This window comes from Protopterus annectens, chromosome 2.part2, assembly GCF_019279795.1.
Source record: "Protopterus annectens isolate FY-2018-M chromosome 2.part2, PAN1.0, whole genome shotgun sequence".
NCBI classification, from domain to species: Eukaryota; Metazoa; Chordata; order Ceratodontiformes; family Protopteridae; genus Protopterus; species Protopterus annectens.
This window is the reverse complement of record NC_056730.1, coordinates 715,633,402-715,657,228: the sequence shown is the minus strand read 5'-3', so window position 1 is coordinate 715,657,228 and position 23,827 is coordinate 715,633,402. Positions and strand designations below refer to the sequence as shown.

At 42.0% G+C, this 23,827-nt stretch overlaps 1 protein-coding gene across 8 annotated transcripts in view; it reads left to right on the top strand.

Moving 5' to 3' along the window:
• Positions 1–23,827, top strand: part of CAST (calpastatin) — a 1,327,899-nt gene that overhangs the window by 822,718 nt on the left and 481,354 nt on the right. For all 8 annotated transcript variants that reach the window (XM_044064116.1, XM_044064117.1, XM_044064120.1 and 5 more), the window contains one exon: positions 9,736–9,789. In XM_044064116.1, the coding sequence (XP_043920051.1) occupies positions 9,736–9,789 (54 nt within the window). The remainder of the gene's footprint in view (positions 1–9,735; positions 9,790–23,827) is intronic.

Genomic DNA, 23,827 nt, shown 5'->3' with positions numbered 1-23,827 from the left:
GGATTTGCCACAAAACCAGTGGGCAGAGGCCCAGAAACATGTTGGGTCCCTCATGGATATGGGGGCTATTCAACCGGTACCAGAAAAGGAAAAAGGACAAGGTTTTCATTCAAGACTTTTCCTGGTACCCAGAAAAGACAATTTGTGGCGTTCAGTACTGGACTTATCGATTTTGAACACATTTGTGGACATTCCAAAATTCAAAATGCTGACTTTACAACAGCTGCTGCCTATGCTAGGCAGGAATGCTTGGTTAGTAACTCTAGACTTAGAGGCATACCTGCATATCCCAATAAGGGAATCGTGCAGAAGATACCTCCGCTTCAAAGCAGGCTTTTTGCATTACCAATTCTCTGCACTGCCCTTTGACTTATCTACTGCGCCCAGGGTCTTTACAAACTGCCTGGCACTAGTAATTGCATTCTGCAGACAAAGAAGCATACAAATTTATCCTTATCTGGACGACTGTCTCATTCAAGCAGAGGGCAAGGACACACTTCCAACATCTGGCGTTTGTAAAAAAGCTTCTAGCATGCCTAGGGTACACCATAAATGAAAATAAATCACAACTGGTACCCTCACAAATAATTACATTCCTGGGTGCAGTCTTGAATACAACTGCCCAGATGGCTTACCTCACGCCAGACAAAGGCAACTGACAACATACTTCAAACAACTGGCAACAAAAACCCAATTATCTGCAAGACTGCAGGCTTTGGGGTTCATGGCATCCTGCATTCTATGAATTCCAGATGTGAGACTGCATATGAGGAAACTTCAGTGGTACCTAAAAAGTTTATGGCGTCAACATTGTCACAGCCTGGAAACAATGATTCCTCTCATTCCCTGCCTACAACAAGAGTTCCTTTGGTGGGCAGAGACATGTCACTAAAACAAGGGACTGTCATTCACTCTACCCCCTGCCACCCAATCCCTAACTACAGATGCATCAGATTATGCTTGGGGGGCCCACCTGGCAGGGAGATGCATTCGGGGCAAATGGAGCCCAAACCAAATGCATCTGCATATCAACCAGAAAGAGACGCTAGCTGTTCAGAATGCTCTGACAGCCTTTGAGGACTTACTTCATCCAGGATAACTACAGATAAAGATGGACAACACCACAGTTATGTGGTACATAAATAAGCAGGGGGGTACACATTCCTACCCCCTTTGCAAACTGGCCATGGCTTTGTGGAACACAGCCTTGACTTATCAAATACATCTTCAAGCTCAATTCCTTTCACGAAAACAAAATACTCTGGCAGACGACCTAAGCAGAAATCTTATGGACCCGCACGAATGGAAACTGGATCCACAAATCTTCAGCATGTTAACACAGAAATGGGGGAGCCCAGACATAGATCTATTTGCCTCTCCCCAAAATTATCAGTTGGACAAATTCTGCACAAGAACTCATCACAAAAAAGCATGGAAAGTGGATGCTCTATCCTTCAGTTGGAAAAACCTGTCAGTCTGACTTTCCCCCTCTGCCTCAACTCTCCAAGGTCTTACTGAAAGTCAGACAGGAAAAAACAAAAATGATCCTAACTGCTCCAGACTGGCCCCGCCAGCACTGGTACCTGCTTCTAAGGAATATGTCTCGGCTTCCTCCATGGTACTTGCCTCAAATACCCTATCTACTGTCTCAGTAGAACTATCAAATTCTGCATACTCCGCTCCAATCTCTGAATCTTGCAGCATGGCTAATCAACTAATTATTCAAACAACACCTCTCAGTAAATCTGTGATAGATGTCATTTTGGAAGCCAGAAGGCCTAGTACTAGAAAATCTTATGCTGTTAAATGGAAGAGATCCTGTGCTTGGAACGAAGTACAAGGAATAGACATAGCAAAGCCCAATATTCCTCAGATTTTACAGTATTTGACTGAGATGCTTGACAAGGGCCTATCTTTTTCTTCAATAAAAATCCATGCATCTGCCATCTCAGCTCATTACAACACAGAGCCTCCCCTCTTTTCTCATCCTCTGTTTAAACAATATCTTAGAGGGGCCAAAAACTTAAGGCCTCCCAGAAGAGCACCAACTCCTGCATGGGACCTCAATTTTGTGCTGGAAAAACTTACTCTGCCTCCTTTTGAACCAGCAGTTACTGCGGATATAAAATTTCTATCTTCAAAAACAGCTTTTCTTTTGGCAGTCACTTCAGCAAGAAGGGTTTCAGAGCTACAGGCTCTCATGGCAGTGGAGCCTTTTATTATATTTTACCCAGACAGGGTGTCCCTCAGGGCCAATCCTTCTTTTATGCCTAACGTGGTATCCAGTGTGGCTCTTAACCAGACCATTCACCTGCCAACATTTTACCCAAATCTGCAGAACAAGGGGGAGCAGATTTTGCATTCATTGGATGTACACAAACAACTAAGATTCTACCTAAATAGGACCAAATCTCTAAGAAAGTCTGAGCAACTACTGGTAGAATTTGCTGCAGGGTCAGAGGGGAAGGCTATATCAAAGCAGACAATTTCTAAATGGATAAGCCACTGCATTCGTGTCTCCTGTTTGCACCATGGTAAACCTGTGCCCAAGGGGATCAGATCACATTCCACCAGGGCTTGCCTCTATTTCAGCAGCTTTTCTCAGAGGGGTTCTAACCAAAGATGTTCTAGAAGCTGCTACTTGGAGCTCTGTTCATACCTTCACAAAGCATTATCATTTAGCTCTCTTCTCCAAATCCAGGGCAGGCTTTGCCACTGCAGTCCTGCAGGGCCTTATAGCCGCTCCTAATGCTGTTAAGTGCCATCCTCCCATCCATAGCTTTGGGATTCTACCCAAATTTAATGACTGCAACAGTGAAACAAGAAGAACATAGTACAGTTGTGTACACTTACCATAAATGTAGATGTTCGAGTGTGCTCACTGTTGCAGTCCGGGTTACCCACCCGCCATCCCCCTTTCTGTACCTTTTCTTTCCTTCACTATGTTGAAAAGCCTTTGTGGTGTATTTGCTTTTAGTTGAAGGTAAAGTTTATGTTTTTAAAAGTGCATTTATATATTTACGGTTTACTTGTATATATATTTTTGCTCCCCATTTCAGGGGCACCTGACATCTGGGGCAAGAAAAACTGAATAAAATGGCGTCTGATGCATGTTTTATACCCCTGATGACCAGACGTCATGGAAGAGGAGACGGCAACCGACGCAGGACACAAGACTTTGTTATTCAGGCCGACTGAGGGCAACCTGCCAGCAGATTACCCAAATGTAATGACTGCAGCAGTGAATACACTTGAACATCTACATTTATGGTAAGTGTACACAACTGTACTTTACCTCTACAGGTCAAAGTACTAATTTGACTATCTTTAAGATTAGTCTTGATTAGATGGGTAAACACAAATTCACACAAAGATTGCCATGTAAAGCCCTACTTGGAGGTAAGTGCTAGTAACTGCTTGAAAGGGGAGGCACAAGCTTTTATATATTTATATACTTAAGGGTGTATATGACTAGGTAGCTTATGATCCTTGCGATCACTTGCTGGTCTCTGCCTGTTCCCCATTGAATTCTACTTGCATCTTTATTCCCACATTTTATATCCAACACAGAAATTTCATTGATTATAAAATGTATGCCCCCTGTCTTTACTACAGCACCTAAACCTTTACTTTTGTCTTTATTTAAAGTAATCTGTATCGCCTCTAGACACTTGTTTGTGCGAATTATTACTACTTCTATCCAAATTTTATTTCCAGTTATTATAATGTCATCTGCATATGTTAGCAGAACTGGAATACTTAACCCTTCAGGTGTTACAGACCCCGCCTCATTCATTTTGTAATTTATTTCACATGCTATCACATTCATAAGTAATGCAAAGAGTTTAGAACTCATTTGCCATCCCTGTCTTACACCACTCTTCATATGTACCTCTTGGCTTAACCAGGCAGTTACAAGTATGTTTACTTTACTGTTACTGTACAGTGACAGATATAATTTCTTAACTTTCTCACTTCTGTTGTATTCTTTCATTATTACCCATAGGATTTCATGTCCAGTTTTGTCAAATGTTTTATTAAGGTCTTATGTGTTGATTTTCACATTTTCTATTCATAACATCATCCATAACTCCTGTACTATTAATAATTATTGACACCTCTTCCCCTTTATACTATATATGCTATCTTCCATAATATTTTCCATTTTAGTTTCAAATCTATCTTGTATTATTTTCATAAAGATCTTATAATCATTATTATCCAATACGATCAGTCTCCTGTTTGTAAGGGTCTTCTGTCTTCCTTCCTCCATATGAATTTAAGTAGTCCACTACATAATTATTTATGCATAATGCCTTCATTTAACCATTCATTGAAAATCTTCAGTTTTTTTTTTTTTTTGCCAGTCCCTTAATTTTATTAATTTCATACCCTATTCCATTTGGTCCTGCAGCCAAATCTATATTGACTTTCCAGATACTTTATCTGGCTCAAAGAAATCTCCTTTTTCAACTCTTTATTCTTATTTTCTGTTAGCTTTTTTTACTTTCCATATTTTATTCACTACATTCTTTTTTTTTCCTTAAAATATTTCTTGTACTTATTGTGCTACACTATTAATATTTTCCAGCATTTTTTTTCTGTTTCTCCTTTTACACTTTTTATTTCTCTTATTACATTACCATCTTCTTTACTAATCTGCTTAAGTAACTCAATACTTCTTTTCTTGGTAAAAAAAAAAATCTTTGCTTATATAACAATTCTTATATTTTTTTCTTGATTTCTGTCATATAATTCTTTCTTTGTCATACTCTGTATCATCATGTTCTAAATCTTTCAACACATCGTTCTGTTTTTATATTTTTCTTTCTCTTCTTTTCTTACTAATCTCTTTCCTTCTTCATTCCATGCTTTCTCATTTATCCTTTTTATTCCTTTGCATATTTTTTTTATATATTCCTTGTTTTCCTGTATCTCTAACCATATGGCAAGATGATCAGAAAATCCTGTTTCAGCTACCTCCCCTTCTCATATAACTAAACCTTCTGATACTATAAAATAATCTGCTTGAGTTCTGTACATACTCCTTTTGTAAGGCCATGAGTTTTTGTCCCCAGAGTTTTAACTGGCCACATCTTATAACTTCTGACATTTTTCTTATAGGTTCATAGGTGTTTACTAGGTTAACGTCCACAAGGGCCTTTTTAAGCCTAGCCAAAGCCTATCCATGCATCCCAAATCTCTGACAAGTTCTGATAACCTTGGTAGGTGTAAGCATGGGCCTGGGACAATAACCATTTTCAGGTTACCTGTTTTTATTAGATACATATGTTTCTTGTATCATTTCCTTTGTTTTTTGCAGCTCGTAAATCACAGTTCGTCTCCCGTCATTATAATCATATGTATCACTACATGGTCTGAAATCGGATGAAATAAGCTTTCCCTTTCTCTACATAAAGGATAGGCATATAATATGTGTATCTCTGTATACTTGTTCTTTCCATTGCACTGGTTAACCTTTCCAGTGAAAGTTACATCTAACATCTTTACTGCATTTCTACAGAATACAGCTATTCCAGAATATCTCTCACTTCACAAATTCCAGATTATCCTTCCTCCTCATAGTTCTCTGTAATCTTTCATTTGTTAAAAATATTGTATCTTCTAATATAACTACATCTACACCACATGCAATACACCACTCCAAAATCCCTGTTCTTATTCTTATAGTCTTAGTACTGTGCACATTTACAGAAAGCACTTTAAAATGTTCATTTTCCCTTTTCCGTAGATTCATGGTTTCTTAAGTTCATAGCTAATTACTAGGCTAGCTTTCTTAATAGGCAATTTCCCTCCCAATGGTGAGACTCTAACACTTTTACTTGTGTCTGTGAGTCAAACAGCTTAACCATTATACCAGCCCCCAGTCATTAGCCGTGTATATTATTTTTCATCCATTTCCTTTCTTTTTTCTTTTGTACTTATCTCTTTAAATTTTCTTTTTAAGTCTTTTACCCTTTTACCAATAGAATTCTTTCTTTAACTACCTCCCAATTTGTCTTCATCACTTTCTTCAGAACCTTCTTCTCTGTCCTCTTTATTTTTTCTCTCTAATTGTTCTTCTGTTTCTACTACTTCTAAATTTTCTTCTGTGTTCCCTTTCTTTTTCCTTATTCTTATTTTCATTGTTGCATACTGTACATAAATGTCCAATTTTTACAATTGTACCATTTCAGTTCACATTTTTTGCATCATGCCCCATTTCCCCACTAGTATAACATTTTCTTTTGTCAGAGTTACTTATCAGATGTCCTTATTTTTCACAAAATATGTTTTGGTTGCCCCTAATATTTTGTGACACACCTGTTCCTCTCCACATTTATCATGCTTGGTATATGTCTATCTTTTTCTCTTTCTCTTTTGAGCACAATGTTACAATCCCAGCCACCAGTCCATAAACCCTTTTGTCATAAAATTTCAAAATGTCCAGTACTACTTTACATAAAGTTTTCAAATGTCCTTTCAAAGTCTCTCTTTCTACCTCTGTTCAAAATTGTACATGAATTTATTTTCTTTTTGTTTCCCTTTCAAATGCTTTTATCATATAAAGATTCCATGGGTTACAGTATTTTTTTCATTTGTTCATAGAAGGCTACTAGACTAATGGCCCTAGTGCCCTGACAAGCCTAATCATGTTTATCCTGAGTTACCCCAGTCGCTGGTGGTTAGGTGAGTGAAGCTCACAGAGGTAAGGGTCTGTGGTAGTTAATACTGACTTTCTCTGTCCAGGAGGGACATGAGCGCCACCCCAGGAGTGAATTTGTGGTCACCCTTCCATTAATCTAAGTTGCTTTTGAAAGGGGACAGGGAGGGGCTCTGTTTCAAATGAATTGGAAGCTTGTTCCAGAGAAGTGACAATCTCTGGGAGATGTATCTATCTTTCCAGCATGACCTGTTTATGTCAGAGACTAGGTTAAGATCCCTTGAACAAGTGACCCTTGTGCAGTTATTTATGAATGTGTAGCATTTCCATCAGGGCTGTATCAGTGACTGCCCTGTAAGCCAGGCACAAGTCACCCCTTAGCAGCCTGTAGAAGACCAAATACAGTGACAGAGCTTTCAGTCTTTCCTCATAAGACTTGTTTTGTGTACCCTCTCCAGTTGTTGCAGGTGTCTGGTGAGGTACATGAAAAAGGGAGCATTGTACTCCATTATTAGTCTGATGAGGGTCGACTGTAATGGAATTATAACATACTTAGATCCAGATGCAATGCCTTTACTTATAAGATGTGCTACATAGAAGGATTTCCTTGCTACTATGGATATAGCGGTCAAAGTTAAACCCGAGTATCCAGATCACGTACCACTGGGTCTACTGTTTGGGGGGTGCTGTCTACAATGTAATCGGCAGGGATGTCCACTTTCCCAAATGGAATAATAATGCGTTTTTTTGCATTTATCTTTAATCTGTGGCTTTGGCACCAGCCATTTGCATGTAGTGTATTAACATAGTTTGGTGACTCAATGATGTCTCCACTTTGCAGTTGTCAGTGAACTTGGTCAGCCACAGGTCGTCTAAGTTTGCCTGGATTTATATTCTGCAAGAAACATTTCCATTGAAAAAACAGTCTCAAATGTAATGTCACAAATGTCTCCTTGTTAGTAAGAATAAATGCTCTTACCTCATGTGCTTTTACACCCAACAGAGCCAGTAAATTGTCCCACACTTCATACCTGTCCATTTCTTTGTGTTCTTTGCTTTGAATCCATTCTATGTACTTCCCGTTTTTCATTTTCTTCTGCCTTCTTTTCTATTACTATGATTTTGCCTTCTTTTACTTTTTCCATATGTTTTCTTTTCCATCTCACATCATTTTTCAAGATTATCTCTACATCCTCCTTTTGTATTTTTCTCCATAATGTCCCCCCAGGAAACATCTCCTTCCTTTCATGGCTCACTTTGCACCACCATTTCTGTAAGTAAATCATCCCACAATCAACCTAACTGGAGGGTTGTAATTATACATCCACCATTTGCTGACTCATCTCCATCAAACAGACTTCTTTGAAACAATTCTTCAGAATCCTGCAGCCATTCTCTGGTCTTGATATTTGCTTTCTCCTCCATTTCTTTCACAATTCCATCACAGCCTTCTCTCTCCATCTGCCTGTCTCTCTGGGCTGCCTCTGTGCCTGGAATGGAGACAGGAAGTGCTCCTCCAAAATGGGTACCACTAGTAGGAATGATGAGTAGGGGAAGTTCCCCAATGCCCTGGCCAAATTTCTCCAAGTGGAATGAATACCACCTCGGGTCTCCCCTGAAGAGAGGCCACTAGCCTAGTGAGACTAACCCGATCAACAAAGGATGGATAGAGATAGATAAATTGTAAATGATGACTTGTTACTGTAGTGTTTGTGTCTTTGAGTTTTGCTTGAGCTTTTCCACTTTGGAATCCACTGAAAATAGTGCCATCCCAGCTGGACCATCCTGGCTAAAAATACAGCAAATAAAAAGCTCATATGAGTTAGCAAATTATGCTAACAGTGAACTGATCAGCATTTGTCTACACTGATAGTGGTCACAATTACCTTTTTGCCACACTGACTGTGGATTGACTGCCATTATAGCTGAGCAGCAGATGTGGATTATGCTGGGATTTGCTTATGTGGCACTGATGTACAATAGTAGTGTGTTAAAAAAATATGTAAATTAAAATGTTTTGTCAGTTTTATTTGCTGATTGATGTTGAAACTTGTAGCAGACAATGCAATTTTGCTGTCTCGGTTACTGTTTTTGATCCTGGGTTACAAATAATGTGGCTGTGCTGAGAGAATATGTAGAAGCCCCCACCCCAAGAAACCAGGCTAGCTTTCAGACACAGTAGATATTCTGGCAAGGTACATCTTTTACTAATAGAAACTGTTTAAAAGAAGATTGTCTTGCCTTGTACTTGTTGGGTAGTTCATGAAGCATGTTCTCAGCACTGTTTATATCCAGTAAATGATGGCTGATTGACTGTCTAAACCAGTCAAACTGCAGTTTAGACCCATACAGTGTTAATCTGTAAAGTTCTCAAAGGGAGAATACTCAATGCTTTCACTCAAAATAGTTAATGTTCTCTTTCTTTTTCACCATTTCTGTATCTGGAATAAAACCAGATCCTGTAGTTTTTTTTACTAGGTGCTATATTTTTTGTTATCTTACAAGATATACAAGTATTTGGTTATCCCTTTCTTACATGTCACATACTGTCTACCTTGCATGTTTTCATTTTTGTGTAATGACCTGAAGTATGGTGGTAGTGGGGTGTGTGTGTGTCTGCGTGTGTGTGTGTGTCTGCGTGTGTGTGTGTCTGCGTGTGTGTGTGTGTGTGTGTGTGTGTGTGTGTGTGTGTGTGTGTGTGTGTGTGTGTGTCTGTGTGTGTGTGTCTGCGTGTGTGTGTGTGTGTGTGTGTGTCTGTGTGTGTGTGTGTCTGCGTGTGTGTCTGCGTGTGTGTGTGTCTGCGTGTGTGTGTGTCTGTGTGTGTCTGCATGTGTGTGTGTGTGTGTCTGCGTGTGTGTGTGTGCGTGTCTGCGTGTGTGTGTCTGTCTGCGTGTGTGTACGTGTCTGCGTGTGAGCGTGCACATGCACCTGGGTGGGAGCAGTCATTTAAGATGGTTATTGTGTAAGATTACTAAGAAGCATGTGATTGCATACATCAGTACTGATTAATTCAGCAGTGTTTTGAGTATAAAAAAAAATCAACAAAACCATTAATTCAAATTTACTTTCAGACAACACCATCACCTTCAAAAACAGAACCAGCCAAAACAGCACAACCTTCCAAGGTAAGCATGTAGTGTGGTAAACAATGTACTTGCTTTATTCTGTATGTATATTACAGCAAAAGATATGGGTCAGTTTTCATAGAGATAAACTGCAGTTCTGTGCAAGGGTTTATCAGCTGGGTGAAACTGCACCGCAACATGTAGCGATACTACATATATTTCATGCATCCCAATGCCCCTCAGCAGTACAGCACAAAACACCATAGGAGATTAGGAAAAAGGGGAATGCAGCAAGCAGAGGGATGGACTGAAGGACAAACCTGTATGACTGCAGGATGGGGCAAGATACAGCAACATGTTTTGGTAGAGACGGTGTTCCTTTTAGGGAAAGGGGTAGGAAATTGAGGTGGGCATGTCATTGTGCAGGGGCACACATGCAGTGGTGCAAAAACATTTTTATTAAATTATCATGTATGACATAGGCAGTCGTACATTTATATAAATGAAAGTAAGCCATACTGACATAATTTTAGTTGCAAACATTATACATTACAAACCATATTGACATAAATGTAGTTGCAAGTATTGTGTAAATATTGCTTTTTTTATAATCTATCCGGTCATTGTCAGTCAAACATTACATAGCTCATTCAGATTCTGCCTTCTTTTAAACCTTGTTCCTCCTCTGCATGTATTGTTCCCACGATTCACAATTTTCCTATGTAATTTGCTCCTACCCTTTCTTTAAATATCCCAATTCCAGTTGTTTTATCTCTGTTACAATATTCACTACTTCTAGTACAGTTGGTTTAGACTTTGATTTCCATTTTCTAGTAATTGCTTTTTGGGAGTCCTCATAATTAGACTCTGCAAGGCCTTACTATGTCTAGGCAATTCCAGTTCATTATCATAGCTCAAAAAATAATGTCCTTAGTTAAGCAGTTTGCTCACTTCATATCTCTAACAGTGCAGTCTGCAGGGAATTTTTAAAGTCTGCCAACTCATTACACTCCCAGAAAATATTTCTCAATTACCTCTTTCTTCCCCATCATACCTCCAACATTTGCTGTGTACCTGTGGAAAAATTCTTTGGAGTCTACTTGGGGTACAAAATATCTGTGTAAACACTTCCAAGCAAAAATCCTAAATCTTCTTTACTTTGTTGCTTATTTGGGAGACATACATGTATCTCCCATTGTTTCTTTGTGAATCGCTTATCCAGTCTCTCTTCCAAATCCTTTCTAACCTCTGATTGATTCTTATATTTATTGTGGAATATTTTGTATGCGCTACTAATTTTTCCTTTTTAACAGCAGCTTCTGTTGTAGAGTCTATTAAAAACTCTGTTGGTGCTAGTCTTTCACTTAGGATCCCCCTATTTATTTCTCTTTGCCTATAGTCTGTTGTCAATCCTTGATAGGAAAGGCAGCTCATGTCCTGCAGTCCAAGTACATTCTTGGCCTCTTCCCTTTATATTACCTTTTCTTCTCTATTTGCTCCCAGTACATTGCTTTTTTACCATTTTTCTCCAATAAATTCCAGCCCCCTCCTGTCTATTATCAGTATCCCTAATTGTAGTCATCCCTATTGGCAGAATTGATCTCCTTTCTCCATTCTCGTGTTGGCTAAGTTCTTAGAATATTTTCTGCTACTTGATATAATATTCTGCATGGCTATTGTTATTCTCCTTAAGGATCTGCATCCAAAATCCCAGTCTTTTGTTTCTTGAGATTTCCCCTATTTCGTCATCATCCCCTTTCCACTTTGAATTACAGGTTTCTGCTTGTGCTATGTTTAGGAGCCTTAACTGTGTGGCTCTGAAATACCCCTTTAAATTGGTAATCTCAATCTGCCATATTCTGTTGGAAGAAATCAGTTTATCATAGGTTCATAGGTAGGTACTAGGCTATTGGCCCTAGGGCCTATATAAGCCCTGCCAAAAAGGTACCCTGGCTTTCGCCACCCAAGAAAATTATTTTCCTGTGCCCCTGTCGAGCAGAGCGAAAGAAGTGATCCCCGGGGTGAATTTCCTATTTCCCATCCAATCATCAAGATTTTTCTTGAAGAGTGCTAATGAGAAGCTCTGTTTGACATAGATAGGTAGTCTGTTCCAGAGTATGGGAAGTCTCTGGGACAGGAATCTATCCCTCCAGCATGTTCTGTTTATTGTGGTGACAAGGTTTAGGTCCCTACAATGTGTAGCTCGGAGGGATTGGGATTTCTTTAAGTGGAACATGTCCAGCAGCTCTGGGTTTGACATAGCTTTGTATGTTAGGCAGAGATTGCCTCTGAGAAGGCGATATGCGACGGAGTAAAGCTGCAGTTTTTTTAGATGGTCTGCGTAGGGCATCTGTTTGAGGTCAGTAATCCTCTTTGTGAGGTATTTCTGCAGCCTTTCAAGTTGTAGATGTCTTGCGAGGTACATACCAAAAGGGGCATTGTACTCTATAATGGGTCTAATGAGTGATGAGTAGCGGGGAACAATGACCTCTTTTTTTCTGGATGAGAAACCTTTTGTGATGAGGTGTACCATGTAGAAGGATTTCCTGACCAGTGTGGCAATGTGATTATCAAAGGAGAGACTACTGTCCACCTGTGTCCCAAGGTCTATTATCACACTTTCGGTGTTAAAGTAGACTACCACAATGCACTTTTTGGCATTGAGCTTGAGGCCATGGCTTTGACACAAGGCATCTGTTTCAGTGAGGCCCTCTTGTAGGATGTCCACATCGTTAGGAATTTCGATTATGGCTCCTAGTTTGCAGTCATCTACAAACTTTGTTAGCCAAAGACCTTCTGTACTTCAGAGAAGTAGATACCAAACAGGGGAGGACCCAGGACTGAACCCTGTGGTACTCCACTTGTCACTGGTCTGAAGTCAGATTTGGAGTCTGCTACTTTCACAGTGTGGGTTCTGTCCGTGAGCCAGTTGGCAACCCATTGTGTGACATAGGGATTTATACCTGGTTTAGTGACTTTATCTATAATTCCAGAGTGGGGGATGGTGTTGAAAGCCTTGGCGAGATCTAGATAGGCTGTGTGAACCACCTTACCCTCATCTATGGCTTTGGTGACTGCTTCAAAGAAGTCTATTAGGTTTCGGAGACATGATCTGCCTTTTACAAACCTGAACTGGGTGGGGTCCAGAGTTTGGAGATTACCAGTGTCTTTGTTTATGAGTTCCATGATGATACATTCCATGGCTTTGCAGAACAGGCTCGTCAGGCTAATGGGGCAGTAGTTCCCGGGGTTCATTGTGGCTCCCCCTTTGTAGAGTGGGATAACCGTCGCGGTGCGCCATTCAGTGGGCACAAAGCCTGAGGTGAGGCTATGAGTGAACATGGTACTTAGGTGGGGTGCCAGTTCGTTCTGTAGTTCGTGTAGAACGCATCCTGGTATATTGTCAGGTCCCATGGATGCTGTGTACTTGGCTTTGGAAAGTGTTTTTTTTACCTGTGCAGCCGTGATTACAGGAACTTGCATTCTTCCGGTATAGAGATGGGCTCTCTAGTGGGTGGGGGGGGGGTAAGAAGTTAGCACTAAACCTATCTGCCAGGATGTTGGCAATATCAGTTGGTTCTGTATATTTAGTGCCATTGTGCTGCAACTCAGAGCAGATCTGAGTGTTGCCATTGAGATTCTTGACATAGCTATAGAATGCTGTGTGGTTATCTTTAGAGCCAGTAGCAATTTTGTTTTCGTAACTAGCTTTGGAGGATTTTGAGGGATCTCAGCTTCTTACTGAGGCTGACCAGGGAGTTCCTCCAATCATGGGATTTTACTCTTTTTTTTTTTTGCAACAGTTTCTTTCTTCTGTTGTAGAGTTTGTTTATGGCAGAGTACCACCAGATTGGCTTCCTTTTTTTGGAGGATAGCATCTTGGTTCTGTTAGGGATAGCACAATCCATTCACTCGTGTAAGTGCTTATAAGTGCAGCATCTGTGCGATTCAGCAGTTGTACCTCTATTGTCCATCAGCATGGGTGTCATGAAGTTTGCCACTTCTGTCTTAAGATGTGTGATGTGTGAAGTTGGCTTTGGAGAAGTTTTTTACGGTGGTTTCCCTAATGGGGGGTGGGGGTGGGATGTGGATGTCTAAGGTGATTATCTTGTGGTTGGATCTGACCAATGAGGAATTGACCTCTAGTTTGGAACACCGGTCGCCCATGTTGGTAATGACCAGGTCTAGGATATTGCTGCCCCTGGTGGGGGTGTGAATAAGTTGATTCAAGGCATTGGAATTTATGAATTCCAGAAACGTTGAGCAAAAGAGCTGGTACATGAGTAGTTTTCCCAGTTAATGGTGGGGTAGTTGAAATCGTCCATTATTAGGGTGTTGGGTTGTACCCTAATATTTTCCAGTGTATCAAGAAATGAGGAGTGGGAATCCTGGGGCATGGTGGGGGGTCTGTAGCAAGCTACAGTTTGGATTGCGGTCTTGCCCAGAGTTAGTTGCACTTGGATAATCTTGGATGCCTTATGCTGTGCAACTAGCCTGGAGGTGTGGATATCCTTAATGAATATGGACACGCCTCCACCTTTAGTGCTTCGGTCCGGGTTAGGTGGCTGAAAGGTGTGGTATGAATTATAGCCTGGTAATGCAGACGTACTCTCTGGAGCTTTGAACCAGGTCTCTGACACTGCAGAAATGTCGATGTTCTCCATTTTTAGGAGTGCCTCGAGTGAGTGCATTTTGAGATTTAGACTTCTAGCACTGAGTAGCATTACCTCAGATTTTGCTTGCTTGTACCTGTTACAACGGAGAATTTGTCATTTGAACCTTGCCTAAAAAAGGCACTATAGGGGTGGCAAGAGCCTTAGCCAGTATCTGGAATCCCAAGGGTGACAGGTGCAGGCCATCTCTGGCAAAGCATCGTGGTCTGTCGAACATGTCATTCCAGGCAGACAAATCCTGGATCCCCTTAGAATGACACCAGAAGTTTAGCCAGTTGTTGAAGTCAATCATTTTGTCCTTGTACTGTGGTATCATTCTGGGTGATGGCTGGATGCTACTCAGGGTCAGGGTCATACCTGCCTGGGTTACAAGATCGGTGAGCTCCTCCATGTCTCTTTTCATGTAGTCCAGGTATGTCTCAGGTCATTCACACCAGCATGTACAATGACAGAGTCATATTTGTACTTGTTGTGGAGTGACCTGAGTGCATGCGTTATGTGGCAGATCCTGGCACCCGACAGGCAGCTGACAGATTATCCCACTAGAATCTTGCCGTTCATCATTCAGCTCTTTTTTAATTGCTCTCCACAACTTCTCCGGTTGCTAAAAATATTCCTGTTCTGTATATAAAACTAAAGTAACTAAAAACATTTTCACTGCTTGTATCTTGCTATCCATATCCATATGAAAGAGCTTCCAATTTCTCAGTTTTGTATTATCTTTTGTTTAGTCTCTTCCAACATATCCTTAGCTGACACACAAGAATCCTTTTTAATCCGTACTGCTAATACTTCATTTTGTCATAACCCCATAAATATAGATATTGCTTAACCTATTTGTGTATGGGTGTATAATTTACAGCTATTGCCTTTCTTTTAGCTTCATTAATTTTGTATCCTGAAAAGATCTGAACATGCCTCAAAATGCTCCACAACACTGAAATGCCCTTTTCTGGTTTTATCAAGTATCAAATAATATCATCTGCAAATAGAGCCAGCTTTTCTTGACTACCATACCAATTATATCCTTGAATTTCTGAGTCTCTTATTTTCTTGGCCAATGGTTCTAAATATATTGCAGACAAGAAAGTGGGGGAAAGAGGACACCCCTGTCTGGTTCCTCTACTCAAACAGAAGTTGTCAGAGAAGAACCCACCCACTTAAAATTTCCCCGCCGATCCCTCATATCAACCTTATAATTTTACCAGGGAATGCAAATGCTTCCATTGCCCTGTTCATAAACTCACAGCTTACTCTGTCAAATGCTTTTTCTGCATCAAGACATAGCAATGACAGTGGTATTCTCTTACATTAAGTTTCCCTCTGGGTCATCTGTGTTCTGTTAATGCTGTCAGATGTTTGCCTCCCCTTCACAAAAAGTACAGTTGTGTACACTTACCATAAATGTAGATGTTCGAGTGTATTCACTGTTGCAGTCATTACATTTGGGTTATCTGCCTGCAGGTAGCTCTCAGCTGACCTGAATGCCAGAGTCTTGGATTCCTGCATCGGATGCTGTCTCTTCTTCCATGATGTCAGGTCATCAGGGGTATAAAACATGCAGCCGACACCATTACATCTGTTTTTTTCTTGCCCCAGATGTCAGGTGCCTGCACAGTGGGAAGCAATTGTATATTATGTTACACCTCCATCAAAAAACAAATACACCAGAAAGCTTTAAAACAAGAAGGAGCGGTAGAGCCAGTAGAAGTCAGGGGGCTGGAGGGAGAGTAACCAGGACTGCAACAGTGAATACACTCGGAACATCTACATTTATGGTAAGTGTACACAACTGTATTATGTTCTTCGTGTTTCACTGTTGCATTCATTACATTTGGGTTGAGTCCCAAAGCTAAGGATGGGAGGAGGAAGTTAGAAAGCATTAGGGCCAGCTATAAGCCCTGCAAGACTGCAGTGGCAAAACCAGTATTAGATTTAGAAAAAAAATAGGCATGTGGTAATGCTTGGTGAAGGTATGTACGGAGGTCCAGGTAGCAGCTTCTAGGATGTCCTTGGTAGGGAGTCCTCTGAGAAAGGCTGTAGAGGTAGATGCAGCACTGGTGGAATGTGATCTTATCCCCCATGGGGTAAGTTTTTCATGGTGCTTATAGCAGAAATTAATGCAATAGGCTATCCATTTGGAAATGGTTTGCTTTGAAATGGCCTTCCCCTCTGCCCCTGCAGCAAAGCCAACTAGCGGCTGTTCACATTTTCTGAGAGGCTTAGTCCTGTCCAAATAAAAGCTAAGTTGTCTGTGCACATCCAAAGAGTGCAGTATTCGTTATCCTTTTTTTTGTGGATTCGGGGAAAAAGGTAGGCAAATGAATTGACTGATTTAGGGCCAAACTAGACACCACCTTGGGCATAAAGGAAGGATTGGTCCTGCGGGAAACCCTGTCTGCATGGAAGAGAATGAAGGGCTCCACTGCCATGAGGGCCTGTAATTCAGACACTCTTCTTGCAGAAGTGATGGCTAGAAGGAAGGCTGCTTTCCAAGAAAGGAATTTCAACTTTGCAGTTGCAGCTGGTTCAAATGGAGGGAGAGTGAGCTTTTTAAATACAAAGTTATGGTCCCAGGCTGGAGTGGGGGCTCGCCTTGAGGGTCTTAAATGTTTAGCTCCTCTGAGGAATGAGGGGTTGAGAGAAGAGGGGTGGCTCAGTATTACAATGTGCTGAAATGGCAGAGGCATGAATTTTAATTGACGAGAAGGATAGGCCCTTGTGGAGCATTTCTGTTAAGTACTGAAGAATATGAGGTAAGCTTGGCATCGTTGTGCTCATCCCCGAGTCTGGCTCCAGGAACAGTATCGTTTCCACTTTTCAGCATAGGATTTTACTAGTACTAGGCCTCCTTGCTTCCAGAAAGACATCTAGCACCTGCTTACTTGAGCTCTCTGCTATTGGAGAGCTCAAGGAATCAGCCAGGCTGCAAGGTTCAGAGTTTGAAGCTGAGGGTGCAGAATCTGGCCCACCTGCTGGGACAGCAGGGAAGGTGTCTGAGGTAGGTGCCATGGCTCCAGCAGTATCATACTGCACAAGAGGGGGTACCAGTGCTGACAAGGCCAGTCTGGTGCAGTCAGTATTGTCCTTGGTTTGTCCTGTTTGATCTTTAGCAGAACCTTCGAGAGACGAGGCAGAGGGGGAAAGGCATAAACAGAGAGGCTTTCCCAAGTAAAGGACAGGGCATCCATTTTCCAAGCTTGACTGTGGGGAGTCCTTGTGCAGAATTTGTCCAATTGGTAGTTCTGAGGGGAGGCAAAAAGGTCCATCTCTGAAGTCCCCCATTTGTTCCTCAAGAGGTTGAATATTTTTTGGTTCCAGTTTCCATTTGTGTGGGCCCATGAGATTTCTGCTTAGGTCATCTGCCAGTGAATTTAGCTTGCCTGGCAGGAATTGAGCTTGTAGGTGCACTTGGTAGCTCAAGGCTGTGTTCCAGAGAGCCATGGCTAGTCTGCAGAGAGGGTACAAGTGGGTACCCCCTGCTTGTTTAACTGTGGTGTTGTCTGTCTTTACCAATAATTGTCCTGGAAGGATGTGGTCTTTGAAGGCTGTCAGGGAATTCTGTACAGCTAACATTTCTTTTTGGTTGATATGCAGGTGCATCTGACTTGGGTTCCATTTGCCCTGAATGCACTTCCCTGCCAAGTGAGCCCCCCATGCATAGTCTGATGCATCTGTTGTTAGGGTTTGGGCAGCAGGGGGTAGAGTGAAAGGGAGCCCCTTGTTTTGGTAGCAGGCCTCTGCCCACCAAAGGAACTCTGTCTTTATACAAGGAATGATAGGAATCATTGATTCCAGGTCCTGAGAATGTTGACACCATAGGCTTTTTAGATACCATTGTAGTTTCCTCATATGCAGTCTTGCATATGGAATTGATAGAATGCAAGAGGCCATGAACCCCAGGGTTTGCAAAAATTTCCTTGAAGATAGCTGGGTCTTTGTGGCCAGTAGTTTGAAGTAGGTTGTCAAATAAACTTGTTTCTCTGGAGTGAGGTAAGCCATCTGGGAAGTTGTGTTCAAGCTTGCTCCCAGGAGTACAGTCTGTTGGCAGGGTACTAGGTGAGATTTATTTTTATTTATGTTGTACCCCAGTGTAGTTAGAAGTTTCTTTACGAATGCCAGATGTTTTAATAGCAAGTCCTGGCTTTCTGCCTGAATCAGACAATCGTCCAAGTATGGGTATATTTGAATATTTCTCTGCCTGCAAAATGCAATGACTGGAGCTAGGCACTTTGTGAATAGCCTGGGCGCAGTAGATAAGCCAAAGGGAAGTGCAGAGAACTGATGGTGCTTGGAGCCTGCTCTGAAGCGTAGGTATTTCCTGCAAGATTCCCTTATTGGAATGTGCTGGTAAGCTTCCTTTAAGTCTAAGGTTGCCAACCAGGCATCTTTGCCTAGCATAGGAAGCAGCTGTTGAAGTGTTAGCATTTTGAATTTTGGGATTACCAAAAAAGGTGTTTAGAATAGAGAGGTCCAGGATAGGATGCCAGGAGCTGTCTTTTCTGGGTACCAGGAAAAGTCTTGAATAAAAACCTTGTTCCCTTTCCTCTGCTGGGACAGGTTGAATAGCCCTGATACTTAGAATAGAGAGAACCTGCTGTTGAGCCTCTGCCCACTGGTTTGGGAGGTATGTCTGGCCAACCGTTTGGGGTTGGTAGGGTATGGAAGTAGAATCTGTATCCTTGGAAAACTATATTTAAAATCCATTTGTCCTGGATAATGACTTCTCAGTTTTTTGCATGCAGGGCGACCTTTCCTCCTAAGGGAGCAGGCAGGTGAGCAGGGCTCGGAAGGGTTAAGGTTAAGTCATTGTGACATCTTTCCGTAGGGGGGTGTCTTACTACTTCCTGGTTTGGAAGTGGGAGCCCCCCACTGCTTTGGCCTGTGCATAGCCTGAGACTGTAACCTACGTGTTCTGCTGTTCCTGGGTTTGGACTGAGAAGGCCTGGAAGAGGCTGGAAAGGACTATTTCTTTGAAGGCCAATGCCTACTAAATCTGGGAGGCTGTACTTGCAGGAAATTAGTCCAAAATGATACAAAAATCACTGAACCCACAGACATTGCCAACATACTGGCAGACAGGTTCAGTGCAAACTTCACCCCCCTCTCCCCCCCTAAAGGAGAGATAACTATCCCAGCAGAGTGTAGCCTCCCAGACATCTCAAATGCGCAGGTGAAAGCTGCTCTCTCTAAAGCTAAAAACACAGCATCAATGGGACCGGATGGTGTCCCCGGCTGTGTGCTACATGAGCTAAATGAGGAATTAAACCTGCACATAAGGCAGCTGTTTAATCTCAGCCTTACCGCAGGATACGTGCCCAAGGAGTGGCGTACGGCAACTGTGGTCCCACTCCACAAAGGCGGTGCCTCTACGGACCCTGGTAATTACCGCCCCATAAGCTTAACAAGTCTAGTCTGCAAAGCTATGGAGAGGATCATAATGGAGCTCATAAACAAAGATATAGGGGACTTGCAGACATTGGACCCGACCCAGTTTGGCCGTCAAGGGCAGATCATGCCTTTTGAACTTGGTCGACTTCTTGAACAGTCACCAAGGCCATTGATGAGGAAAGGCAGTCCATACAGCCTACCTTGACCTTGCAAAGGCCTTCACACAATACCCCACTCGGGTATTGTAGAAAACTTACCAGCTTAAATGTAAACCCATATGTCACAAGATGGGTTGCAAACTGGCTTAAGGACAGAACCCACAGGGTTAGAGTTGCTGGCGCTATGTCAGACTCCAAGCCGGTCACAAGTGGTGTCCCACAGGGCTCGGTCCTTGGCCCCTATTGTTCGCATCTACTTCTCAGAAGTACAGGCCAACATGGGAGGACTTTATAACAAAGTTTGCAGACGACTGCAAACTGGGCCATAGTGGAAAGTGCATCGGACACGGATATCCTTCAGAAGGGACTCACGGAAACAGATAGCTGGTGCCAGAGCCATGGCCTGAAGTTAAACGCCAAAAAATGTATAGTCATACCCTTCGGGAAAAACAAGGTAACCCCAAGCTACCATATAGGTGGCAATCCACTAAGCACAGAAGAGGTTATCAGGGACCTGGGGACCCAGGTTGACAGTGGCCTTTCTTTTGACACTCAAGTTGCTAAAGTGGTTAGGAAGACCTTCTACATTGCCCACCTGATCATGAAGGGATTCACATCCAGATCTAGTGAGGTCATTGTTCCCCTGTACTCTTCTCTTATCAGACCAATGATCGAGTACAATGCCCCATTCGGGATGTATCGCACCCGACATCTGCAGCAATTGGAGAGACCCCAAAAGTTCCTCACCAGAAGGATAAAGGGACTCCAAAATCTGTCATATGCTGCCAGATTGAAGAAACTCCAGCTCTATTCAGTTGCATACCGTCTGCTCAGAGGTGACATGTGCCTGACATACAAGGCCATGTCCAACCCGGAATTAATGGACATGCTCCACCTCAAAAATCCAAATCCACCAAAACCACTAGAGCAAGCGACTTAAACCTTAGCACGGATATAAATAGGATGTGCTGGAGGGATAGATTTATCACTCAGACTCCCTATGCTGTGGAATAAAATCCCGATCCATGTGAGGCAGAGCACCTCGCTGGCTCTGTTCAAGAGAAATCTTGACCTGTGGATGGGAGATCGTAGGTTTATCCCGGGAATCATCTCTGTGTCACTGCTGGACAGAGGCACAACAAACTAATGGGCACAGTATTTTTTCATATAAGGGGTGGCGTAAGCCACAAAAATTTGGGCTAGGCTTATAAATGCCTTAGGGCAGATAGCCTAGTATAAACCTATGAACCTATGAACCTATGAAATCTTTAACAGTTTGCATATATTTAGCTTTTTCCTCCATCTTTTTGAGGACGACTTCTGCTTTGTTGTCAAACAGGCGGTCTTGGTTTAAGGGAGCATCCAGTAATTTAGCTTTAACATGATCTGGCAAGTTTTGCTCCTTAAGCCAAGCATGCCTTCTAAGTACAGACCGAGTGACAGCAGCCCTGCAAGAGGCTTCTAAAGAGTCAAAAACCACATTGCAAAGTATGTTTACCAACTTGTTCAGCAGAATGCATTAAGTCCTGTAATTCTTTTTGTTCAGCGCAGTCAGGAATCAACATCATTTTCTGTTTAGGTAGTCCCATAATATGCTGCTGGTACTTTAACATATGAAACTGGCAATTTTAAATCCCTAATGGCCAAAGTAGCAGAAGTGTATACCTTCTTACCCCATCTCTCTAAGGGTCTAGAATCTCTATCAGAAGGGGTAGGATTTTTGGCAGCAGTAGCTTTAATGCCCTTTGATCCTTGGGAGATGGTCTCTGGATCCATAGTAGGATTCTGGAAGAGGAACTTGAGAGTCAGGTACTCTGTAATACCTGTCAGGTTTTCTGGGAGTTGGGGGTAAAGTGTCTGGGGACAGACTAGATTCCAAGAAGGCATCATCTACAATGTCCAGAACAGGAGGGATAGCTAAAGGCCTGTGTTGAGGAAGGAGTAAGAATTCCCTAAGCCTCTTTTTGGAGTCAGAATAATCCTGGCTTTCCCAGCGGAAATGCTCCCTAAGAGTGTGCAACGTTTCACCAAAAGAAAAATCTTCTGAAGGGGAAGCAGAGGGAATGGAATCCTCTGCATCAGAATCCTCATAGTTAGATAATGGCAAATTCTGGTAATCAGAAGAAACAGAAATATCAGAATCTTGATCAGAAGAATCAGAAGGAAAATCAGTTCTAGGTCTCTTAGAGGGGGAAGGCTGGCTTCCCCTAATTAAAGTAATAAGGTCTTCAGCCATTCTAAGCATTTCTTTTTAGGCATATGGACCTGACCATGTGGTTTGGATGTCAGTTTTCTACACGTGGGACGAGTTTTAGGCCTGGATGAAGATATTGGCGTCAGTTTAAAATGCTCATCTGTAGGCCTGAATACATCCTCAAAAGCTGGTGCCTGCACATCGGCTCCGGACCCATCCAAGGTAGAGACATCTGCATGTTGCATAGTCAAAGAAGCATCACGTGGCATACTGGACTCCAAATGGTTCTCAGTAGAGGCCTGCGAATCTAAAGTAGCGGTTGTCAGGGGCTGCAAAAGCACCTCACTGAGTACCAGCAAACTAGCGATTAGCTTAACGGAAGAGTCATCGGCAGTTTTGGACCTGTGCGATCTGTCTCCGTCTTTATCCTTAGTTTTTTCGGAATATCGGTAGTCAGAATGCTTACCGAAGCCATTTATGGATAGTTATACAGAGTACCAAAATAATTTGCTGCAAAAATAGACCGATGAATATTTCGGGGGTTGAATAAGGCACAAAACCGACATCGAGGGACGTCGTGGTCTGGGCCTAAGCAAGGAATGCAATACGAATTAAAATCTTTACGAGATATTTTCTTTCCACTGATAAGACAATTGTTAATTTTTACTGACATCGGTTAAGAGCAAGAAAATGGATCCCAATGGGGTACTTAGCTTTTTTGAAGACTTCGGTTCTGAAACTCGAAAACGAAAATTTCAGGAGTCGGATGACCGGCACTTATGAACTGCTTCTGCTTTGGGCATCGCGCGGCAAGAAAGACTGATGTAATGGTGTCTGCTGCATGTTTTATACCCCTGATGACCTGACGTCATAGAAGAAGCGACAGCATCCGACGCAGAAATCCAAGATTCTGGTATTCAGGCTGGCTGAGGGCTACCTGCAGGTAGACAACCCAAATCTAATGACTGCAACAGTGAAACATGAAGAACATCCACATTGATCCATGTCTGTCGATTTTGGCATTACCTTTGCCATTCTCTTATCCATTATAGAGATAAGCACTTTATAATCATGGTTTAGGATTGAAATGGGCCAGTATGATGCTGGATCTGATGGGTCTTTACCCTCTTTAGGTGTTACAGCCACCGCTGCTTTCTTCCAGGATGTTGGTGCTTCTCCTTCTGTTAAAATACTGTTAAATAAAACTTTCCAGATCCTTATCAATTTTTTCCCTCCTAGCTTCCAAACTTCCACAGGAATACCATCTATTCCTGGGGACTTTCCTGTTGATTGGTTATATTATCACCATTCTATCTAATCTCCTCTTACCTAACTATTAGTAATTGAGCCTCATCTACCTCTAACCTTGGCTTACTTAATTCTTTCATGAACATTTTCATTTGTACCTTTTCTTGATCTCGATTTCTCTGCTTTATACAGACTTTCATAAAACTTCTAAAACATTTCGAGTACCTGTACAGGATCTCTTATCTTCCTTGATATAGGCTCCCTAAGCTTGGCAACAACCCTTTCTACTCTCTGTTGCCCGAGTCGTTGCACTAAAAGTTTTTGTGCTCTGGCATTATTATCAAAAAAACAGTTGCTTAACAGCAATCTTTTTAATCTCATGCAGGTTATTGAGGTAAGCCTTTATTTTATGCTTAGCATTCTGCAATTGCTCC